Source organism: Zea mays, chromosome 10 (genome assembly GCF_902167145.1).
Source record: "Zea mays cultivar B73 chromosome 10, Zm-B73-REFERENCE-NAM-5.0, whole genome shotgun sequence".
Taxonomy (NCBI): domain Eukaryota; kingdom Viridiplantae; phylum Streptophyta; class Magnoliopsida; order Poales; family Poaceae; genus Zea; species Zea mays.
The window spans coordinates 22,417,141-22,427,052 of record NC_050105.1 but is presented as its reverse complement, the minus strand read 5'-3'; the positions used below and the strand labels follow the sequence as shown (position 1 = coordinate 22,427,052).

Here is a 9,912-nt window from a genome sequence, read left to right as displayed (position 1 = left end):
CTGAAACCGACATGAAGAGGTGCCCTAGGGGATACCCCTTCAGTCGGTACGATGCCGAAGAATGGGGTATCCGACTGAATGAGGTGACCAGTTGGGATGCCCGAGGCCTGTATAATATTCATAAAAAGTAAACCTCAAATTTGTTCTATATTTTATAAAAATAATTGATATAAGATTCGTATACAAATACAAATTCATTTTTTTCACATTTTTTTGTAGGGAGAAAATAATGCACACAAAAAACTACACAAAATTTTATTTTTATACTTCACAATATTCTTAATAACATAAATAAAAATTAGCTTCAAATTCTATGTTTATCTATGTTAAAATATTAGAGTTGTCATATAGGTTGGACGTTTTAGGAACATCCTTAGTCTCTGAGGGATTAAATGGAAAAAAAAATACAAGAGCTAGTCCATTCTACACGACTCTCTATATATATTGTGTGTTAACTATATTTATGAAGTGATTGATTAAAAACACATATCTACGCGACTCTCCATATTTTACATATATATTATTTCTTGATTATATTTATGATGCGACTCATTTTAAAAACATCTCAGTACTGTATTACAAAAGACAACTGTTAGTTCATTATCACACCACATCGATGGTTCTCTGACAGGTTTGGCCCACAGGCTCATGCACGTCCTCGATGCCTAGCGTTGTGCGGCAGGACTTTGAGAACCGGTGTTGACGGCATGCATTTTATTTTTTTGCATCGAACACACTGTGGTTAGTTCTAGCCTCCCAGCCACCCACGCTTCTCTCGTCCCTCCCCTTTGTCGGTGTCTTCCCCCTCTCTCTTCTCTTCTCTACAAATCTCTCTTCCGCATCCGCCGCAAAACCCTAACCTAAGCGGCTCAACCCTACGATTACCGCCGCCGCCGCCCCCCGCTCGCCCACGCAAGCTTGGGCGGGCCTCCCTCAGCTCGGCCAAGAGCCCGACCCCCTGCTCCGGCACCAGCGCCGCCACCGCCATGGATATGGAAGTGTACGAGCGCCTCACCGCCGAAACCAGTCACTACCGTGGCACGCGTTTCGGTGAGTCAGATACCCGATTCCCCCTTTCCAAGTATTTTGCGGGTCATGTGCGGAGTTTCGAGGATTTCTGGTGGAGGTTTTGACTGGGTTTTGTGCTGCCGCAGATGCGCTGATCGGGCTCGACGAGGTGGAGCCTAGTGACGAGGAAGAGGATGAGGAGGAAGAAGAGCGAGCGGCGGGTGCCGGGGCTGGAGACGAGCTGCTCTGCCCGTTCTGCAGCGAGGAGCTGGACGCGGTGGGGCTGTGGTGCCATATGGACGACGAGCACCGTGCTGAGGTCAATGCCGGGGTAATTTCATCTCATTCTTTTATGGGAAGATGCAAATTTCTAGTCTTTTCTACTATGAGCTCTTCTAGCTGTAGACGTTAGGTTATTCATCCCACGAAGTGCCGCAGAACATGTTGGATTTTTATTTCTGTATTAGTATATGGAGTATGCCTGCGTTTTTGACCTGATTTAGCTGTCAATATTAGATCTTACACGTATAGTTGTCATCTTTCGGACGTCGAGGGTCCTGCTCTTTGCATATAGCGTGTGAGTGAGCTGCTTTTATCTATGTTGGATTGGTAGTTGTAAAGATAGGGATTTTGAGCTGTGTAAGACGCCTCTGCTAGTACAAGTGTACAACATTGTATGTATCAGCTCATTTTAGTTCTAGGTCTAAAATTTTAGTAGATGGTGGGATGGAATTCTGGGCTGTGCAAGTTACGCTTGCTTTTGTACTAAGCTTGCTATGCTGCTTTTATTTCCAGTGAACAAGGTGCTTATGCTTATGTACCAAACATTGTTTGGAGGCTCCTTTTAGTTGTTAAGATTGAGATTTTAGCTGCAAATGTTGTGTTTTTCTAGTTCTCTTGTCTCCATTTGAGCCTAATTTTAGTCATAGGTCATGGATTCTGTTGCATAGATGTGCTTTTGGTTTTCAAGGTGCTTCTGTGTATATAGAAGAGTGTTTGTGCTTCTTATTTTGCTGCTAAGACAATATACCAGATTCAAAGATTGGATCTTTTTTAGGTGTCTAAGGTTTTCGTGCTCATATGCATGATGTGTTTCCTAAGTTGGTTTCAGTTGCAAAGAAGGGATTTTTGTTAGGAACCTTAGGTGGTTCTGCTTCAGCGCACGATGCTAGTTTGCTTCACCTGTTTATGGAAGATTTTCTCCCATAGTTTTACTGTACCCTGAAAATGTTGTTAGAATATAGTTTTTAACAACGCCCTTGGATGTATATATTAGACATTGCTTGCTTCCATGATTTAGTGTTTGTGTGGTTGGGCTAACATTACATCCAAGGTGATTTATTTTGTTTGGAAATTTATGCTTTTGATTGTATGATCAGTTTCTGCTTTCTGCTTCTTAATTGTCAAAAGTTTGGTGCTTTCTTTTTTCTTCTAATGATATTTTTCAGCCAAAACATTTGTTCTCTATGTTAAATAACTAGGTTGCATGCTTGACTTGCTTGTTGTAACCTTTTCATTATTCCCCTTGCTTTGTGGCGAAGTAGTCTTTCATGCGCTTTGCATGCACTCTCTCCGTTAATCTATGTCCAAGTAGCAACAATTGTTTGTTAGTGTACACTATATTGATCCATGTTCTTATGTAATGATATAAACTTGTGGTTTGTGAATTTTTCTTTGCAAGCTTGGTTTTCACCTTAGCGCCACTGGATGGGAATATTTTATGTTGTTTTGTTAGAGTATTGTTGTGTTTAAGAACCCTTGAGAGTATTACAGCAAGAATTTGAGTCATAAGGGTGGACTTTTTTTGGGCAATTAAGTGCTACTATACTGATTGTGCCATTAGCTGTTTTTCCTTGTTGAGATTTGAATATCCCTAGTTTGTTTGGGCTATGCATATTTCTGCTGGTCTAGTTAATACTGCCATCGGGCCTCCATTGTGATGGTATATTTTTGATGCCTTAGCTGATGCCGGGTGTGATGCTCGTGCAGTTGAGATGATATACATGTAGGATGTAGTTTGCACACTTTTATTTTGGCATATAGATTATATGCATATGCACCACTTGGTTAAAAACCAAAAGTTCCATCTACTTTTGGTAAGTATTTGTGCATTTCATTGTTTGTTTGTTGGCAAGTGTGTCGTATTGATGCCCCCATTAATCTAGATTACAATAACAGCAGTGTGGCATTGGTACTTCTGAAGAAATCACGGTAGTTCTTATAAAATCTCAGTTGTTTTTAACATTGTCTTAAAACAATGTGAACATTATAACAGACTAATGAATTACTCCCTCCGGGTCAAGAATTCTTGGCGTTTGGAGCTTAGTTGGAGAGAACATTAATTCTTGACGATTTATATTTATATAACATGCCAGTACACCTTTACCTCTATGCTTTAATGCTTCTGCACAGGTCTTGAAGTGCTGCCTCTTGTTCCACGTTTCCAACACATGCACGCTTGCCTACTTGCATGAGTAAATGTGTGGATGCGCAGGATCTTCTGTTTAGCATGGCTGGAGCTTGTTTGCTTTCTTTGCTCAAAGCACCAGACTTACAGTATCTCACTAGCTGGATTTATTTGCATTGCATCTAGTGGTAGCTAGCCGAGACTTAAATAGGAGTATACTGCACGAGTTAATTAGCGGCAATATGAGCGCACACTTTTTTCTAACCCGCACATGAGCACATTGAGCAGAGACATAAATTTCCAGGGCGGCAACGCCCGAGCGAAAAAAGGGCATACAGATGACACCGCTCATCCACATGAGCCCGCGAGCCAAAAAAATCATTCATCATGCAAAAAGGGATATTTTAGACGCAAGGCCAGGAGTCGAACCGGGAACCAAAGGTTTGAGAAACGTGGGGATAACCACATGAGCTGCGATGTGGTACTGATTTCAAGTAGCACATGGTGGTATTTAATATGGGTAAAACAGGAAATATGCACCCTAATTAATCACTTCTTGGTATATGAGACCATGTCCAAAACGTCAAGAATCTTAGACCTGGAGGGAGTAACTAACAGTCACCTTTAATTTAGAGTCACATACCTTATTAATCATTAGACCATTAATTGAACATCAAGTCGTGTGGTTCATGACAATGATATTCACATGACAATGATATTCATTTGACAGTGAGCAGTATCAAGATCAAGACATGAAGACTAAACCTCACTATCATACAGTGTCAAGCATTGAATATGGCTGCACATAACATAGTTGCATTCTTGAGTTTTGTATGTGGGTATAATAATATGATTTTGAGGCTTATTGAATAAGACGCTTCACAATTTTGGGCTTGATTTTGTTACCGCTGTAAATTTTAAATTCACCCTTGTTGCAATAAGTGTTCATTTATTGCTTGCACATATATTTTCTAGACCAAATATGCCTTGATGTAAGTGCCTGCTATGTTCCTATTTTTTCTGTGTCAATGATGGACCACTAGCACTATATTATGGTAATATCGTTATGGCTGTGATTTTGTGCATTTTTGTTAATGTTTATTGCTTATGCAAAGTAATTGCAGTAGCAATGCTCCTGTGGGGAATTGGCAAACTAGTACATGTGAAGAACTGAAGATTTCTTCTATGATCCATCAATTATTGATTTTAAAGTGGCTATATATATGTTATTGATTGCTTTAGTCTCATGTCTTGTGGTAAGAAATATGTTATATAGCTAGCATGCATATTTGAATGATGGTATACCATGTAAACTGAACAATTGAGTTAGGGGGTGTTTGCCTGCAGCTCCGCTCCTAGTGAGAATCACTCCAGCGCAGACAAATGGCAAAAATCTGACATTCTCCATGGTTGGAGCGGAGTGAATCTAGTCTACATTTTATACTAGAGAGTGGAAGCCAAGAAAACCTGCTCCCTGCCACTCCCAACCAACCAGGTCCTCACTCTCCAAAACCCCTTAGGAATCACTTCACAGATTGTTTGCCAAACTTTTTTGTCAGATAGATTCACTTCTGCTAGAGAATCACTCTACTAGAGAATCAACCCTCGGAGCTAGAGAATCATGGTGCAGAACTCTGCCAAATAGGCCCTTAGATTTTCTTTCCACTTTCTTTTATTTGCCTGTGATTTCTAGTATCAGGAAATGTCCTATTTGTTCGCAGTGGATGTTTATGGATTTTTTCCTTTTTCCCTGTTATTCGACTTGGCAAAACACTGCATGCTAACTACTGTTGCGCCCAGTGGTCTGAACATTTTTTTGTAGCTGCATTAAATTGGGTGACGTGCATCTTTGAATCGATACCTTGTTAAAAGTTTTGGTCATCACATTTTGTCTTATCATGCAATTTTGGTCTTCATTTGTTCCTTTTGCTGAAATTGATGAAGTATTGTTTTTCGTGGAGCGCTAAGACTATCAGACCCACTATTTGTACTTGATTATTGGAGGGCAATGGGCATTTATACTATTCTCATTTTGTGCAGTTTAATCTATGTACAGCCCTACAACTAGCTTTTCAGTTTTGTGCTGTTCATGTACATACTTACAACTGGCTGATATGTCCTGTGCTGCTTCAATTCAAACCAGGCTATTCTTTGTGATACTAGAGAAGTTATGGAAAAGAAGAGACAATTTGTTTTCGTTGATGTGGAAGCCTGCCTATGGATCCAACACCCACCTTTACTGCCCTCTAGTTAGTATAAAAATGATACAGTATAATCTACACTCTAATGAATATAATAGTGACTAATGGAATAAAGTGTTAGTTTGAAATATTCAAAGTTTTAGTGAGTTATCACTTTTGACTACGGAATAAAGTGTTAGGTAGAAATATTCAAACTTTTAGTGAGTTACACTAACAATGCAAATATGCAATAGCTAGGGTACTAGTTCCATCTTCCATGCATATGAATGGCTTATATATGTCACTATAATTATGACAATAAGGCCTGCTGACAAGTTTCATTATAGGAGGGTTTGTGGGAAGGAAGGAGTTGTTGGCGTGAATATAACATTGGAGAGAATAATTTGTGGACCTCATATTCTGTTTATTATCTTGAAATTAGGATGTTGAAATCTTTGAACTATGGTTTGATCACATGTTCTGTAGTTTGTATGCATATATTCTACTATGGTTGCATGTTCAATGAAATTATGTGCCTTAAATTCCCATGTTCCACAAATAGTTGAATGTGGCAAAAATAAATGCCCGTTGTTCTTGCTCCATCTGTTGTATAAATCCAAGCAGCATAAATGTCTTTTCTGTTGCAGTATAGCACAACTTTGTACCGTTTTCAGTAGCTAATTTTCTGTTCTTTTGTTCTTTCAGGTGTGTCCAATTTGCACAGATAAGGTTGATATGAACTTGATTGTCCACATCAGCTCACAGCATCGAGGTTTCTTGAAGGTAGCATTCCTTTTTTTACATGCATGATAAATCAATTATTTCAATTCACATAAACTGTGAATCACACATAATTTTATTCTTGACTAATATCTGGAATCTAGATCAAGCTTTCATATTTGACCCCTGAGATTCATGTCCAGGATAAGTGGAGAAATCAGCAAGGTTCATCTGGGGTGCGTTATTCAACACTTGCCTTATTGAAGAAAGATCTACATGAGAGGATAAGTGGATCATCTCGTGCTGCCCCAGTCAGCACGGTGCCTGATCCTCTACTGTCCTCTTTTGTTGGTAGCTTTTATGAAGTCGATTTGCCAAAGGATGCTAAAAAAGAGTCCTTGGTTGAGACAGAAGTGAGAAGTGATAACATAGAGCAGAGAGCAGCGGAGAGGTATGTTCACATGCATTGTAATTCTTCTTCCTTTATTTCTTGAGGGTAATAATTTGAGATCATTTTTGTTTATAAAGTCAAATCATGGCAGAAAATAAGAAAAGAGCTAATGGTGCTGAATGTAGCTCATGTTCTATGCCATAAATATGAAATACCTAAGTTATGCCATTGCTGCACAGTTCGTAGTGGGTAAAATAAACTTCAGGACTTGTTTGAAATCAAGGATACCGAAGAGAATTGGAGGGGCAAAAATCCCCTTACTATTCAATTTTAAATAGCAAATGGATTTATACCCTCCAGTCCCCTTCGGTATCCTTACTCCCAAACAAGCCCTCAGTGTGGATAGTCGGTTTGATGTCTTAGGGTGTGTTTGAATGCACTAGAGGTAATAGTTAGTGGCTAAAATTAGTTGAGACATCCAAACATCCTAGCTAATAGTTCAGCTATTAGCTATTTTTTTGTAAATTAGTTAATAGTTAGGTAGCTATTTGTTAGCTAGCTAATTCCACTAACAATTTTTAGTCAACTAATTATTAGTTATAGTGCATTCAAACATCCCCTTAGTACATGGTGGAATATATCTCATAGATAGTGTATTGTATGAACAACTCTTTATCAATGTCATAATCTATGCTACATAAGAACTTGCTGATGTCTGATATTTGCCAGCTTTGATGAGCCTTTGCTCCCTGAGGTGAAGGAGGAGAAAACCAGGAGGAGCCAATTTGTGCAGGGGCTTGTCTTGTCCCTGATGTTTGATGACATCTTATGAAGAGCACATCCCAAAAGGGGAAGGGAGAAGGCATATTTTGCTACCAGCAAACGTTTCGCCGGCACAGCTGTTGTAACGATTCGCTGATTTGCCATCGGAAGATGGTGACATTGCTCTGGGATAATGGGGGAGATGAACTGTGGATATGGATGTTTCGTAGTACTATGCATCATCATTGCATGAATAATAGAGTATATGTATGTATAGTTTGTTAGCATCATGGTACTGGATATTCTGGGGCTCTGTATGTATATTGGGAGGCCGAAATGGACCCTACCTATCATAAATCAGCCATTTGATAATGTGCATGTGGTGTTTTTCTGGAAGCCTGGGATGTGCGTAGGTAACACCAGACACATCTGCCTGTGGTTGTCGTACCGACTTTTCAACAAATCCTTTATTTCAAAAATAAAATGGCATGGTTTGGTTAAATTTGGACGAAAGGATTCACGTTTTTTTTGTTCAAAAATAAAACGGCATGGTTTACTTTTTTTAGTGGTGTGATGTATCGGCGTTCGGTTCCCATCATCGACAAGTGTGAAGAGTAAGTAGTCAGAACCAACTAGAATTAGTTTAGGTAGAGTAAGGAACCTTGTAGAACCAACTAGAATTAGTTTACGTAGCTAGATGTTGTCACTAAATTTTGACCGAATCGGTACCACCTTCATAGGCTGAAGGACTCAACGTAGGGGTGTTTGGGCTAGATGTTGGCACTAAATCTTGACCGGATTGGTACCATCTTCCCTGGTCGAAGGACTCAATGTAGGGGTGGGTGTTTGGCCTAGACAGAAAGATTATGGGTTAGATGTAAAGTCGGGCTAAGTGATTGACGCTTCATATCTATGGGACTATATAATATAAAAATTATAATCATAATAAATAGAAGACATCCATTCACCAATCATTGTATGCTTCTTGTCTCGTTGCATCACCACCCCTTCTCCAAGGTTTTTCCAAGCTAAACGTCAATGTAGCCCTTAGTAGATTATGTCAGTGTGTAATCACATTAACCTGATAGATCTTGTACTAACATTTTTATTGGCAAAATCTGCTAGTTATCAATGTGTATTTTCAATCTACCTTTGTCTTTAAGCTTCATGTTATTAGATTGATTCTACAATAGATGTGTATTCCTTGATTGGTTGGTACATTCCAAGATATGCAAGCTGCAACATGTGCATGCGACATCTAAGATTTATGCACATATGTCACATTGTCTTACATGCTTAGTATCATTTGTTTGCTTTGGATGGACTTCTTTGGAGATCTTGATCCTTGTTCATGTGCGTGATCATCGGCTCCTAGTGGCAGATGTTCCTAGGATCATCGACATGATACATGTTGTAGATTAGATCTCGATGTTCATACAGATAGTTTATTGTTTATCTAGATCTAGATTTGGTTAACAATGTGGGTAATATTGATGGCTTTTGGCATGTTGATGTGCTTTTGGCCATACACAGCCAGTGTTGCTCTATTAGAGTAAACAATCACCACAAACATGCTTCAGAAATATTTATTTCCTTCGTTGATTGCTTTCAATGCAAGATCTCTCATTAGTTATGATCATCATACCTAGAAAGATGTCAATAGGCTCAAGAGCGCCGATCGGTGCAACCAACACGGATTGAACCACACGATCTGGAAGGAATTTAATGCTTAATTTATTGTTGTGCAATTATAGAGCGATTAACTGTCATCAACACACCCTTTTTGGCTATAGGTCAAGCTAGGCGGCATGCCTAGAACACCCTCATTCAGAGTCGTGATCAGGAGGGACGACCGCAGTAGTAGCACACCTCTCATCTCCTTGTGTGTCGTCTCCCGGACAACCCCTAACAAGTTTCCTGTGAGGACAAACTTCTAGCACGTCTGGTGGGACCAACGAAGTCAACCTCCACATTGGACGATTTGCATCGGCTCATCAACATCGATTCAACCACAACCTTGTATCACCTCTTCACCACCATCATGACTCACATGAGAAAAAGAAGTCCTCCCCAACGATGGCAACAAGCACTACCTGGCAACCAAGATAGGACTGTCGTAGCTTGAGGACTTTAGTTTCGAGATACAAGTGTTACAATCAGGCCCTCAAAGACTGAACTGACAAACTCCTCACTTGCTTCACCTGGACATGCTCTGGTGGTGTCCGACTCATCAGGAAACCGGAGACACTGCTAGAGAAGGTCGATCTTTCAATGTCGCTAGGGAATGACCTACAACATCCACCATGCCATGGTGCGGTAGTCAAAGATCCTGATCAACTCCTAGGAGGGAGTCGTTGCATGAGTGGCTAGATCGATTCTAACCGGGAACTACACCGCTCCAGGGCCCACTTTTGGGTATCATCAGGGCGAGAAACAGTTCTACG

The 9,912-nt window shown here is 40.0% G+C and overlaps 1 protein-coding gene across 1 annotated transcript; it reads left to right on the top strand.

Annotated features, from left to right (window-relative positions):
• The first annotated feature begins 765 nt into the window (after window positions 1–765).
• On the top strand, window positions 766–7,967 carry LOC100284110 (fiber protein Fb2). Its single transcript, NM_001157007.2, has 5 exons — window positions 766–1,050; window positions 1,155–1,339; window positions 6,301–6,378; window positions 6,519–6,766; window positions 7,436–7,967. The coding sequence occupies exons 1-5, from the start codon at window positions 987–989 to the stop codon at window positions 7,536–7,538; spliced, it is 678 nt and encodes a 225-aa protein (NP_001150479.2). The 5' UTR covers window positions 766–986; the 3' UTR covers window positions 7,539–7,967.
• The last annotated feature ends 1,945 nt before the right edge of the window (window positions 7,968–9,912 follow it).